This window comes from Pavona decussata, unplaced genomic scaffold (genome assembly GCF_977016875.1).
Source record: "Pavona decussata unplaced genomic scaffold, jaPavDecu1.1 SCAFFOLD_286, whole genome shotgun sequence".
Taxonomy (NCBI): Eukaryota; Metazoa; Cnidaria; class Anthozoa; order Scleractinia; family Agariciidae; genus Pavona; species Pavona decussata.
The window spans coordinates 53,470-67,821 of NW_028145687.1; the positions used below are offsets into that span (position 1 = coordinate 53,470).

The 14,352-nt window shown below is 39.3% G+C and overlaps 2 protein-coding genes across 4 annotated transcripts; one reads left to right on the plus strand and one right to left on the minus strand.

Moving 5' to 3' along the window:
* Nucleotides 1-972: 972 nt before the first annotated feature.
* On the plus strand, nt 973-6,816 carry LOC146455022 (uncharacterized). Of its 2 annotated transcripts, XM_085094700.1 has the most exons (4): nt 973-1,313; nt 2,278-2,655; nt 3,026-3,085; nt 5,397-6,816. In XM_085094700.1, exons 1-4 carry the CDS (start codon nt 1,008-1,010, stop codon nt 5,790-5,792), a joined length of 1,140 nt encoding a protein of 379 aa, XP_084950826.1. In that variant the 5' UTR covers nt 973-1,007; the 3' UTR covers nt 5,793-6,816. The 2 variants fall into 2 exon arrangements, with proteins under 2 accessions (XP_084950826.1, XP_084950827.1); XM_085094701.1 differs by lacking the exon at nt 3,026-3,085.
* A 1,476-nt stretch (nt 6,817-8,292) lies between these two features.
* Nucleotides 8,293-14,263, minus strand: LOC146455023 (uncharacterized). Of its 2 annotated transcripts, XM_085094707.1 has the most exons (5): nt 14,110-14,263; nt 12,537-12,622; nt 11,047-11,226; nt 9,764-9,895; nt 8,293-8,660 (listed from the first exon to the last, which is right to left on the minus strand). In XM_085094707.1, the coding sequence occupies exons 2-5, from the start codon at nt 12,601-12,603 to the stop codon at nt 8,302-8,304; spliced, it is 738 nt and encodes a 245-aa protein (XP_084950833.1). In that variant the 5' UTR covers nt 12,604-12,622; nt 14,110-14,263; the 3' UTR covers nt 8,293-8,301. The 2 variants fall into 2 exon arrangements, with proteins under 2 accessions (XP_084950833.1, XP_084950832.1); XM_085094706.1 differs by lacking the exon at nt 14,110-14,263 and having other exon boundaries at nt 12,537-12,737.
* Between the last annotated feature and the right edge of the window lie 89 nt (nt 14,264-14,352).

The window sequence follows — 14,352 nt, forward strand, 5'->3', positions numbered from 1 at the left end:
TTTATTTTGAACTAAGCCGCTAACTTAACCTTGATCAGCTTTTGCTATCTTGGAAGCCTCGATTTCTTTAAAACTGGAGAAAACCATCCAAATTAATTCAAATTTCATGAAAATCAATAAATAAATGCTAGAAAGCTGGTAGGTAGATAACTAGGTAGGTCAAATAGCAAGAATCCAAATTTGTAAAACTGAACAGCAATCGTTGACAAAAAAAAAAAAAAAGGATACAACGAGGATTTAAATGAACCGCTGGAATATGTACATGTACCGGGACTCATATGAGGACTATCGGCCAGTGACTGAGCAAAATACGCTTCGGATAAGGAATTCTTCAGGTCAGCACACTGATGTACTTGTTTTATTTAATCCCTATTCAACAAACCAGATCTGATCATGACGACAGCACACAATTCGGTGGCCATTTTGACCATGTTTTTGACGCATGCGCTTTTAGTACCGGTCAAATAAAAATCTGGTTGATCAGATTTCATCATTCTCTTCCCAGAACGGCGACCCTTCTGGCCAGCGGAACAAATAGACGTTCGTGGCGCTGGCCAATCTCGTACCCAGGTTCCTCAGGCTCTTAGGCTAGCGGTTCGTCGCCAGGAGAGACCCTGAGGTGCTGGAATTTTATTACCGGATTTCTGCGGTAAAACAATGCAAGCTGTTACGGGACAGCCAATCAAAAACTTTATCTATTTATTCATTTTTTTATTTTCTTTCTTTCTTTCTTTCTTTCTTTATTTATTTATTTATTTATTTATTTATAGTTTTGATTCTCTCAAGTCTCTCCTGGAGACCAACCGCAAGCCAAAGAGCCTGAGGACTCTGGGTACGAGAATTGGCGCTGGCCAAAGCGATCGCGGTACTGGGGACGAAAATGATGACATGTTATGGATGGCTATTTGCAATTATGATTGATTGATTGATTGATTGTTTTTTAAATTATCTTTTACAGACTTTTGTATTTTTCAACACTTTAACGCTTTAAGGCACACCAGGTTGAGATGTTCTCTTTTAAAGAGTTACTTGATCGTAACTGGAAGATGGACGAAGACACTACTGAAAATAACCAGCACTACCCATTAATGTTTACAAGTGGGACGCCTGTGCAACAGAACAAAGGAGAGTCATTCTCCCAAGCAACCTCTCATCACACCGCTCCATTGCCACAGGATCCCAACCGCTATACAGACCCTTTGGGTTCTATAAAAATAACCAATAATGTCTTTGTTCAACTGCCACCGATGACAGAAGTTGGTACTAGGACCAGGAAGCGCATTTTCAGGTCAATGTACCCTGTAGAGATAAAGGTGAGAATCTTATTCAAGTGCTTATGTTTAGCTCAATGAAATCACCAGGAACAAGGTCCTGAGATGACAGTGGAGTCCGCCAATGCGTGGTTATTTCTCCAACTTTTGTAGCTACCATTTCATTGTAGATACTTTAGCTTAAACGTTTTTCTCTACAGTGAACAACGTATCATTACCGTTACGTTAGGGTGTTACTGCTCCTGGACAATATCTTCTCTCCGTGCTATGCAACCCACATCTATCTAAAGGAAGAGTCATTGCGCTTCAGCATTTTATGGAGCATGAAAATTGTTCCCGTACTTGATTGATTGGTTGGTCTATTGATTGATTGGTTGACTGGTTGATTTATTGATTGATTGGTTGGTTGGTTGATTGATTGATTGATTGGTTGGCTGGTTGATTGAATGATTGATTGGCTCTTTTAGTTACACTCCTAAGGCGTTCTCCTTCCATACAGAAATAGACTCGTATAATTTCTAAGAAAACAGCAAGTTATGTAATTCGGTAAGACATGTTATAACGACCTTCTGACACCTGTTTTAAAAATACAGTTAAATAGAAATTTCAGCAGCTTAACAAAAAAATGCAAAACGATAAGAGAAATATTTCCGACAGAATTAAAACTGTGGTTGTCTTTTTATGGAAAAACTGCGGTCAACTTTTTACTGGAAGGCAATATAACTTTATCAATTGAAGTTATCGTAACTTTTCACGAAAACCTCTAATTGCACAAATGTTACAAGAATGTGAATTTAAGGCAAGAAAACTTTGGGTGTGGACGATTTAATCCAGGAATAAAATTAGCAGGCCTGAACTGTATGATTATAATTTAATTACGGTTCAGTTGTAGTTGAACTGTATCAAGAGTACATGAGAAGAGTCTTGACAAATCAATCAGTCAATCAGTCAATCAATCAATCAATCAATCAATCTGGTTCCAACTATTTTATCGTTTCCTGTGTAGGAAATCGTGTCTAAAGATAAAGACGCTCCAGTAATTCATGTGACTTGTAAAGCCACATTGCCTCTCTACCACTTAAGTAACCAGATGCAAACAACAAGCTTCCAGATGCAAGGCATGGAAAACAGTGCAGCACAGGCGGTCTACCAACCCGTATATAATTACAGTGGTGGTTACCGTCCACAGGAATACCAACATGATCCACAGCAGTTGATTCACGTTCCAATCAGTAACGCTGAAGCCTACAGCTGTCCTGCCAATTGCCCCTGTGTTTGCCACATGCCAGACTTTGATGAGGAAAACCAGCGTCCCAATGTAATTATGGCACCCATGAACCGAGGAAATGAAGCCCCTTCGATTGTGACTCATGTCCCTTTACAGGTAAAGGAGCCTGAGAAATATTTCTTGTTAACTGTTCACAATGAAATAAAATTAAGGAACAAGAAGGAAGACTTGTAAGCCAGCACAAAAAATATCTCACCCTAAAAATGGTTGCGTGGAAGCCGGAAGGTAAACCTACAATCGTTTTTGTTTGTTTGTTGTGTTTTTAATTTCGAAAAACCAATGTTAAGGCCATAAGAAAGACCAGCAATAGCTGTTCAGTAGCTTCCAGCCAATGATCACGCTTAACGACTTTATGTACAGATCCGGCAAAAAAACACCGACTGCCTCAAAATTTGACTCTAAATGATTGACAGGATTGTAACAGTGCTAACTCAAATATATTTTAAAAAAACGTTATTTTAAACAGGTTGGTGACCACCTTGTCAAGCCCTCGAGAATCTACACGGAACGGAGAACTAACCAATTGGTAAGTACTGGAAAACTAGATTTTTCTGTTGTCTCCTCCACGGTGAGCCGCTGGAGCAGCGAGAAGCAACCCTGTGATAGACCAGCAGTTCCTCCAGGGCGATTAAGTACCTTAATCCTCCTAACTCTACAGAACCCTACGTTTACAGCTAGTTACGCCGGTTGCGTAGTCCTTGCGCGATTTTCCTTCTTTCTTGTTGTTTGTTTGTTTTGTTTCGTTGACTTTCCCGATGCAGGTTATTACCTCATCTATTGCTTTAAAAGTCGGAGGGAAGAAAACAAAACCAGTAATGACCAGATTTGCTTATTATCGATTGTCAAACACTTGGTATGAGCCCAGATCTCAGTATACCGGGGAAAACCCGACTTACGTTCTTAGTCAGGATACAAATAAGTCCCCATCCATACTAATGCGTTTTCAAAAGTGTCCGTTTTCTTCACGGCAAAAACGTCGAAGCAAACTAGTGTTTTCGTTTCGTTTTCACCTATCCACACTCAACGATTGAAAGCGGTGAAAACGACTGGGACCTGGGATTGCGCATGTGTTAACATCACAAGACCCTCCGCTACCTTGCATGGATAGATGCTCCGATTTGGACTGGAACCGATGGCATGTGACGCTTTTTGTGTCACCATTTTCAAAAGTATCCGTTTTCACCCGTCCACACTAGAAACGAAGCGTTTTCAAAACGGTGCGTTTTCAAAAGTCTCTACTATTGAAACCGTTTTTTAAAGTCTTCGTTTTCATCGGCGTTTTCGGTCGTTTTAGTTTGGTCGATAGGTGAAAACGCATGAAAAGGTATGCGTTTTAGGGTTAGGGTTAGCACCTACCACCGTTTGTACAACAACGGTGTAATCAATAACATGTGAATAATGAATCTAGAACCATGGGTTATAGGAAGCATGTAGTTCGAGTAAGTTAAGTTTAATTTTTCTCAAATAAAGTTAAATTAAACTCACGGTGAAGTAATGTGTTCTTTTTCGTCGTTTCTTCCCTATTCATTTCTTAAATAAACAGTCCTGTCTTGGTAACCAAGCGCTTTCTTCGGACACAAGGGGCGGTGGCTAAGCGCTTGGTGTTATCCCTCCAAAAAACGACTGGGTGGAAAACGGTTAAACTGTTGCTAGGAGATTATGGCTACTGGCCAATCACTGGGCGTAAAATACAATAGACATTGTTTTTCAAATTCGTCCCCAGCTGGTAAGAGCAACACTGAACTCCTTCCACCCCTTGTTAGTTGCAAAATGTGACAAAAAGATGACTCTCCCCACAGGGAAGGAGTCCAAAACAGTTTTATTAAATATTGAAAAAAATATGTATATATACAATTTTGAAATAACATACCTATGACTCGACTGATACATTTGGGCTTTGAAATATGCTTAGTTTATTGGATTGCTGTAGGGCTAACTGTTTTCTGAAATCAATGACAAATGTTTTCAGTCGGATGCAGTGGGTAGAAGCAAACAAACAAAGCAAAGGTTTGCATACATAACATTTTATTTAGAACTATCCCAAACATTACTTGTTGAATTTCCGTTTCTTCTCAGCTCGAGAGAGCGCCAACTCCGGCCTCTTCGGATGGCTTCAATGTCGGATGATGTTCGATTAAGCGGTTTGGTGACTGGCACCCAGATCTTAATCCAGTCTTTCTTTTAGAAACACAACTGTGGCAAGCGATCGCCAAAACCTTTCACTAACTGTGAAACAATAGAGCTGCGTGATAAACAGGTCCAATGAAACAAGAAATCCTAAAGAGTTGTGTGCTATCTCAAAGTCGCGCCTCTTCCCCAAGCCATGAGAAGAAAATTGAACCAAAACCAATCCCTATTCTCACTGTCTAAATAACCACGAAACTAGCCTGCGCGCAACGCTGGCATGTTTGTAACTCCTCGGTGTTTTAAAGTCAATGCCACCCGCGTCTCGTGATACTTCATCTGCCTATTCAAGGAAACTATTCCTGCTCTTTGGTCCTTCTCGCCAAGTTACGCTGTTCTGGGATTTCAGAATGCTTTTTTACCCACCCACCTCCCCCTCGCCGACGCGTCCTACCTTTCCTTTCTCTGTCTTACGACCCTCTATCTTTGCAAAATCTCGTCTCCCATATCTTAATTCAGCAAATGCGGTGAGTGGTTGTAATGACATTGAAAATGGTTTACGCTCTTGGCGTCAGTTACACGTGCTTGCTTCGAATTCTGATTGGTTTATTGCGTAGTAAGTGTCAAAGTAATTGTTTTGGCTTTGGTTTTACAACACTCAACTGAAAACTGCTCTGTACTTGATATTTATCAATTTGTGTTCTTTGCTATAGAACGAAGATGATCCAGACTCTGACTATTCTAAGGGAGAAAAATATTTCCGAGAAGTCATGAATGGGAAGCTGGCCCGATTCAAGCTCGCTAAGGAGGACTGGGATAGAATTTCCCTCAGTACTTTTCGCGGTGGGCGATTGCTGGCTGGGGACTGGACCCGAATCTTCTCCATCAAAGTGAAGAATAGTAACCCATGGTGCGATTTGCGCCTCAAGAACAACTACATGAGATCTACCAATCCTCGTAAGATGCACTCTGCACCGTTTTTCAGAGGGACTGGTGAATGCAAGCGTCCTGAATGTGGACTGAAAATTTCATTTGTCATTCAGGAAGAGAGAGGAAAATACGTGAATGTCAAGTACATCGGAAATATTTGCCACAAAATTCAGGAATGAAGTGACGTCACTGATGATAAGAAAGGAGCAAGCGAGATTTGTTGCCAAATCTTGAGATCGCACAACTGAATCGTAATCACAAACTTTTAGTGCGTTGATTCTTTTTTGCAATTTGTTATTTAGTGCATTTTTTTTTAGAAAAAAAAAAAAGGTTTAGTTACGCCATACTGACGTTCTAGTTTTTACTGTATTGTCCTTTAAGGCCATAAAGCAAAAAAAATGGTAAGTGTCTTTTGATTTTTAAGGAGAAAAATATACCAATAATTATAGCCAAGATGATAGCCCATTTAGGATAACGAAGACAGATGAGATATTGTCTGATCACAATATTTGTTTTAGCACAATATAAGGATCAGTTTTACTCAATCAACTGATGCACGCTTTACTAGAGCACAGTATGCTATGATAAGAGAATATTTCAATATAGAGAAAGTAAAGAAAATAGTGATAGCACGATTATTCAAAAATATATTCATTGTTACCAATTGTAGTATTTCATACAGAAATATTTGTTCAGATGGAAGATAACGCAAGATAATTTACTGTCGTCGAATGAGTTATTTTGTTTTTGTTTTGATTTCTGCTCTTAGCTACTTTGCACGGCAATGACAAAAATTTAAGGATAGTTTGAATTAGGCTCTAATTTCCATTTATATACTGGAAAAGACCATAGTTGCCATTGCTGAGCATAACAAGTGGAAGAATAAAGAGGCATACCTCATCGACAGAAGTCAAACTCTTGAACCCTTAGGTCTTAATAGGAGAGATGAGACGTGTACATTTTTCCCGTCTTTCGTCTTCCTAAGTTATGTAAAAAACTCATTGTGACGTATTTTGTTTTCGTCTTCCACGTTGTAACGTTAGCTATTTTGCTTATACCTATTTACCAGTTGTATTTTAAAATTTCAAATCGTAACGTTTTTGTTTATGTCTTTAGCCTATGTTTTTAAGGTATATATTGTAACTGTTTAAAATTGTAACGTATCTTGCCACACGGTCAGTCTTAACCATACCCTGAAGAAGAAAGGCCATACTTCCCTGATCGTGAAATCAGCCTTGCTCTTTTTTTAGATTATTTGCTTTACAATTTTTTTGCTGATTAGATCCTTCACTACAAGATCCGGTACTTTTATTTTGTCGTGGTGGTCCTTGAAAACACAGTTTATTACTGGTTCCTACTAACACCGAAGGATTTTTGCGTGGTTTATCACTTTCCGGGAAAAGCACAACAATTATTCTAAAAAGCGCCAAAATACGAAATAATGTTTAGAATTTTCTGTAGCAAATTGAAGCTTTTAAGCTAATTAGAATTATCTCTGAAAAATGCATGGTAACCCCCAATTTTCTTTTTGAGTTCCAATAACCCTTGCCGAGATCTGCTTTTCACTCGTAATTATAAACCGCGCAAGTACATCCCTGTTTTAGCTTCTTTCGACCGGCGCTAGATGCGCATAACGTATGCGCAGTGGCCGAGTAGGCAGGCGCATAGGTTCATTCTTTTGAGACGATTCTGGCTATTCTTATTCCGGTTCAGGAATAACAGAACAGACACTCGTCACTGCTGTATCCTCCCCACCTTCCCCCTTCCCCCCTTCCCCCCCCCCCCTCCGCTATGATACATCAATCCCGTTCCCAGGGTCTTCGCGAAATTCAAAATGGCGCCGCGGGACTGAGTGATCCACGCCAATGGTACGTAATGCAGGTTTTGGTGAAAGAAATTATGAAATCCGTTACGTAGCTGATTCACTTTGTGAAATTATTTTATATCCAAATTTTCTTCACCATTAGTACAGATAGTGGTCATGTCTGCAAGTCAAGTTTATGACTGATGAATCCATCCATCCGTGCCACTATTGGCACGCGGTCAAACGCGATGTTCTATTACGCGCTTTCAATCTCGTTCCCAGGGACAGTCGGCTGGGAACGAGGTTGACGCGCTTTGAGGCTGGGATGATCAAAGTTTGAAATCGACTGTGAAAAAATATTGCGACGCTGGTACGTTTTTCAGTACAATGAAAAAATGAGAAGAGTCTGCTTGTTCAGAGAATCATGTTTACAGTAAACAAAATACTTGCGTCTTCTTCTTTGGCTGGTACATGTACATACACTCAAAACATCCCATATGATTGTTTTAAACAGTTGAAACATCTCTCTCGATATTTAGGAGAAAAAAACAGAGAATCTTATTTAAAAAACAAATTAAAGGCGATTAACGAATGATTTCTTTGATTTTCTTTATTTCAAAAGGTGACTTATACTTATACTTCAAAAGGCGACCTTTGATGTCTAAACGTTGTCAGTGCTTTTAAGTCTGATTTTGAAATCTTCTTAAGTACAACAATATAACCGCATTAGCTTCCCTGTGTGTTAGTAAACGACAAAATATTTTGTTCACTTTTCAATAAAATTAAAATCGAGAAACCAAGAATTGGTCTTTTAGTCCAACCAAATTTGGAGTGAATAGTTAATGAGCTCTTTGGTAAAACGCAAACTGTACATATTAATGTATTTAGTCAACATCCTCGTCATCTTCGGAGCTGTCCGAGCTTTCCCAATCCCCTCCGTATTCAGAGAGGGTGGATTGCACTTTTTCAATCTTTTCTTCGTCCTCTTTCTCCTTTGATTTCCTCTTTCTCGCACAGCAACAGAACGCAACCAAAGCAATGATTAGGAGCGCGCCCCCTCCAGCTGCGCCCCCGATCATAATGATCAGCTTAATCTTCTTCTTCTGTTTATACACTTTGTCTACCACGCACTCAAAGCCGTCCCCAGCGAATCCCTCTGCGCATGAGCAGCTGTAGGATCCCCTCGTGTTTTTGCAAATGGCGTTCTCGTGGCATACTTCCCAAATATCACATTCATCAACATCTAAAATGGTTCCAACACAGACAGATTTAGATGTAAGCTGATCATCAAATACTTGATGCATAGATTGCTTTTAAAATGTATTAAGGACGGTGCCTACTAATACCGAATTATTTTTGCGCGGTTTATGACTATACGGAAAAAGCTGATCTCAGCAAGGGCTATGGAAATCCAAAAAGAAAATTTGGGGTAACCACACATTTTTTAGAGATAATTAAGCAACAATTATTCTAAAAAGCAGTAAAATACAAAGCAATGTATGTCTTTTTTTCCAAATTGAAGCTTTATTATCTCTGGAAAATGCATGGTTAACCCCAATTTTTTTTCTCCTCATAGTTTTAAACCGCACAAAAGTATCCCTGTATTAGTAGGCACCACCCATAGGAAACCCGAGTATCTCGAGATGCGCAGAACGTATGCGCAGTAACAATAGTAGGGTTCAAATACAGTCTTGCCTCGTTTCACCAGTTTTTAATAATAATCACCTCTCGTCGATTCTCGTTACCACTCGTCATTTCGGGCCGAGTCCTGTTGACTTTTGTCAATTCTTATCGAATGATCTTCAGCTTAGTTCATGCAGAATTCGCAACTCTTGCCTGCGTCCATGGACTGTCGTTAAGATTTGTCCACTCTGGTAATCTATCGTCAACTTTCATTAACTTCCGTCATGTTTCTTTCGGTATACGTCAAGTCTCGTTAGTTCTCGTCAACTCGTCGTCAATTTTCGTCAGCTCTTGTCGATTCTCGTCAACTTTAACTCTTGCCATGTCTTCAGTGTCAACTCCGGTCAATTCTAGTCATCTGTTATCATCTCTCATCAATTCCCGTCAGTTCTCGTCGACCGTCGTCAACTCTCGTCATCTCTCGTCATCTCTCGTCAACTCTCATCCATTCTCGTCCTCTCGTCAGCTCTCGCCAATTCTCATTGCTTAATCGTTTCGCTTAAAACGAGACGCTTTTCGGTGAGTTACCTAATGATTTCTTTAAAATAACACTTAAATTTTCTACAGAAAAATAATCTTAATCCCCAAATCTATAAAGTTCAGAAAAAGCAAAGTTCTTACCCCCCAAGCGACGTTAGTTTTTAATGTTCATAGATGCCTTACCTTCACAATGCTCCTCGCCCATCTCAAATCCTGTTTTACACTGGCATTTGTAAGATCCAGGGATATTTTCACACGTGGCCCCTTTCTGCTTACATTTATGTCGAATGTTTTTTTGCTTACATTCGTCTATCTCTAAATTGAAAGAGAACGAGTAATCCACAAATACAAGTGTTAGGACCCGAGGTACCCCCAACAAGTTTTAGAGTAAATGACTGAAATAATACCCAAAGGGTCAACTTTTTAATTTCATTTCGAAATATTGTTTTTCGCTCGTCACTTAAAAATACAAATTAACTTCAACTGAACAGCTTGCGATTTGTGGAACTCGTTTAAAGTGCGCAATGTAGTTGCTTTGAACCTCATTATGAAAGCGAGGCTAAGTGTATAGTTTATATTATGAAAGTTGGTTCAGTCATTCATATGCACACAATCAACAATTACTGGACTAGGTTAAGCAAAATATCGTGATTTGTCAGTGGCGAGCAGATCAAATTATTTGCTGAGGCCGAAGGCTGAGGTTAATAATTGATCTGCGAGACACTGGCAAATCACGATTCTTTGCGGCAACCGAGTTCAATAATTGTTTTATCATTCTTTGTTTTTCGTGATTATTTTGGGAAATCACTCCCTGACAGCTCAGGGAAGCGATCTGCCATTTTCATACAAGAGCGTGTTTTCAATTACGCATGAGCAGAATATTATTTGCAGCAAGAAACTTAAGCAAAACACAGTTGGACAGTATTGCGCATGAGCAGACCATTATTTGTAGGCAATTACTTGCAGGTCACGTGGTTTGCTCTCGGCCAATGAAAAAATACATCGAATGATAAAACTAATTGTCATATGAAAAGCTTTGCTCATAACGTGGTTCACAGCAACTCGGAAATGGCCCTGATGGCCGTACGCACAGCCTCATACATTAATAAAATGCATGCAGCACTGCCATACTAACCCTCTTAAAAAACACAGGGCATGAATAGAGTTTTTGTCGCAAAATGCATGCATAATTATGTATAGCGCTGTGCAGAAATCTTGCCGAATTAATTTATCAACGAATTGGGCAGGCAGAACGGCATTTAAGCTAAGAACGAGAAATAAAAAGTCACCATCGTGTGTTCAAATTCTCAAAAAAATAAAATAAAAAAAAAAACACCAAACTTTAATTTATCAGTTTTGCAATCACGTTGCTGTTATTGTTTTTCAAAGGACGGCAAGGCAAGGCAGTGTACCAATTAAAAATGCCGTACCACTCGTGAAGAGTCAGTTTTACTCATTCAATTTACCTTCACAAATATCGCCTTTAGAAACATATCCTGTGTCAGGACAGACACACAGAGCTTTGCTTCCTTTCATCTCACAATATTTGTTTCCCCCACACTGGTCATCTTTTCCACCCGGGGTGCAAGGAACGCTGTTGGCAGGCAGGGATTGGCTCGCTGAGGAACTAGTACTTGCGGCTAATACTTCAATGAAAGAAAAAAACATTCTCATTCTCTGTTAATTTCCAATACTCTCTATAACCTCTGCCTGTGACAGTACCCAATCATCGATCATTTACTTCAGTTTTTGTTTCACCACTCAGCAGCTTAAACTGTCATGCTACCTCATGGTGGATTTTTTAGAGAGTGAAACATATAGTTTGTTTTACGCAATATATTAAACATGAGGAAGAGGGCTAGTGTTTCATCCGATTTCCAAATACCAAAAAGTGGGTTGGAAGAACGAGGCGCAGCCGAGTTTCTTAACCAACATGTTCAAGTATTTCGGAAATCCTACGGATGAAACACTCTTTCGAGTGTTTGATATATTTTAAACCATGAATAATTCTTGGAGAAATTCAAAGCAAAAGAACAAAGATAACATTTGCGAACCTCCATCACCGTAGTGATTTCCCCTGTTAAACTGAGTATTTTACAAGCGAAACGGGAATATTTCTTTGCTTCTGATTTACCAGTAGACTATATTCGTAGTCTCGGCGGTATTGAACTGGATGTAGCTTGCAATCTGTGCAATAGAGGCTCTTGCGAGGGAATATTATTTAACAATTATTCCACGAGCACGCGTTGGATATGAGATGATAGATAGCCAACGAGGCGCTACGCGCCATGAATGGAATAATTGTTTATTAAAAACAACCAAGAAATATTGCTAGATCTTCGCTTTAATAACAATAACCAGAAGACAATTTAATGACCGCTATTTCTCGGGCATGGTATAATGGCTCATATACCATGGCCGCTAAGCCAATCAAATCCCTAGAATTGCATTATACAATGATCCAGCTGAGTAGTTTTGCTATCTGCTTCCGCAACTTTGCGCTACATCTAAAGATGCTAATCATTTTGTGTATATATTTGTTATATATTACTAGAAACTGGGCAATACGCCTTTCGAAATTTCCCTGGACCAAAAGAAGTACGGAGAAAATCTTTTTCGCCAATGAAATTTGAAACCACAGTTCCCAGATCGGATCACCGTCGTCTACTTTTTTGTTTAACAGCCCAGGAAAAGTTCACGAGGTTTCTTTTCAGTTCACCACTCACTGTTCCACAATCAAATAAAATGTCTTTACTTTACTGAAAAACTAGTACACGACTACAAACTTTGAAAACACAAGTATCCAGAGTGCTGGACTGCTCTAGCTGATGTAGTGGCTTTCAGTAACAAAATAAATAAGCAATAACTTTCGGGAAGGCTCGTTTTTGAATTTAAAATTCGGCAATCGACATTTACCCGTACGTGAAGTTATTTGGATCCATATTCAGTTACTTACCTTTAGAATCAGATTGAAGAAAAAGAAGATCAATTACAAGCAACGTCAACAACCAAGTCTTTCTCATATCTGCATTTTCAAAGTCTCTGTTTTGGAAGAGAAACATGAAAATAAAATATTGGTAACTTTCTTATTTTCTTCTTTTTCGTGATCGCTCGCTTTTAGAAAGAAAACCAAAAACCGTTTCAAAAGCCTTTTGTATACATTCGTCAGTCTGCGCGTGCGATAAAAGATGGCGGTTAATTTTTCGTCTCGTAGCGCGAGGAAGATTCGCAACTTCGAGAATGTGCGCGCGAAATTCGAAATTTGCCTGACTCAACAGAGTTTTGTAACATTTGCAAGTGTTGATATTCTATTTTTCTAATGTTTTTTCGTGTAACTTTGTAGCTAAGTATTGTAAAAACGTATATTGCGCGTTTCGTATTTTCCCTTTGCAAATGAACTTAAAAAAGTTTCGCCAATGTTACACCATCAGTCAAAATTTCCGGATACAAAAACCCTTCTCCATCATTCTACCTCGGAATTACTGTGGGCAAAAGTTTAGGGGAAGCCATTCGGCCAGAAAAAATTTAGAAGTTGCGAACGATGTAACATCAAGACCGGACCTGTCTACACAATCTCAAAGTGTACATCTGTGCACATCTTTTAAAATACGACTCTGCTGATCACCGAATTAAGTCTGCTCAAAATAATGAACATGAATCAGTGGTGGACACAACCTGAAATTTCAGTGAAACGTCAGTGCATAATGTTCCATTGTTCGCCTGTGTGGTCACCATTGGAATCATTGGAAATTCTTGGTCAAACGGAGTCAAAAGTGGACTTGGCCGCTTCTTGCGTGCACTTGCGAAAACTGCTTGTGTATACATTGATCCGTTAGACTCAAATTCGTAAGCAAGCTTGAACTGTTTTTTTTCACCCTTTTGCCAATCAGAGCAAACCAACCCAAGTTTCTCAGTTCCTGTACTGTTGCTGCTGCGCAAGGCTACACTGTCTTGCCTTTATTGAAACTAACACCTAAATCTTAAGCAATAATAACGTTTCCTCGTTGTACAAGGGCCTCTTTTTACTTTTGAGTCCATTTGACCACCCATCACAAGTCTGTATGCAAGTCACAAGATGATAGAGCGGTTTGCAAATGAGTGTTGAAAGTAATTTCGCGCTTGCTTTGGTTTTGCATTACTACACTCTGTGATTGGTTAACAAAGTTCGCGCCACTTTCTCATCCAATGGGAATCCAAACCAAAACCAATCGTGTTTTCGCCAAACGCGTCTTCCCGCGTTTGGCGCCATTAACATGTTTTTGCTTTGAATTCTGATTGGCTCGTTGTGTTGTTTACACCCGCTATACTGGCCAGAGTAATTACTTTGGCTTTGGTTTTGCGAGACTGAGTTGGAAACTGTTCTATCTTGCAAACTGAATGGCTTAGGCAAGGCTTTTTAAAATAATGATTGACCCTGCAACTAATGGTGGGTATGCGCGCTCTTCAATCTCACTGTGCGCGAGGCGTACCTGGGCAATAAATAAAAACTGATAGAGTTTGACAAAAATTAATTTTCGAAGCCACCATACCTTTGTTATCTTCTTTTGCCGTGAAATTAAAGATCAGAAGGTTTTCTTCTTTTTCTACAAACCACCTCATGTTCGTAAGAAAAACACGTCACAATAAATGATCATTAGCCATTAGAATGAGATTAAATATACTGTGCCAGTTCTAATGGCTTCAAAAGGATTAAACGCCATTGCGCTTATAAAACGAAGACACTTAAAATTTCGTTGAATTCGTGAATTATGCATGCGCAATGAACGAGTTAT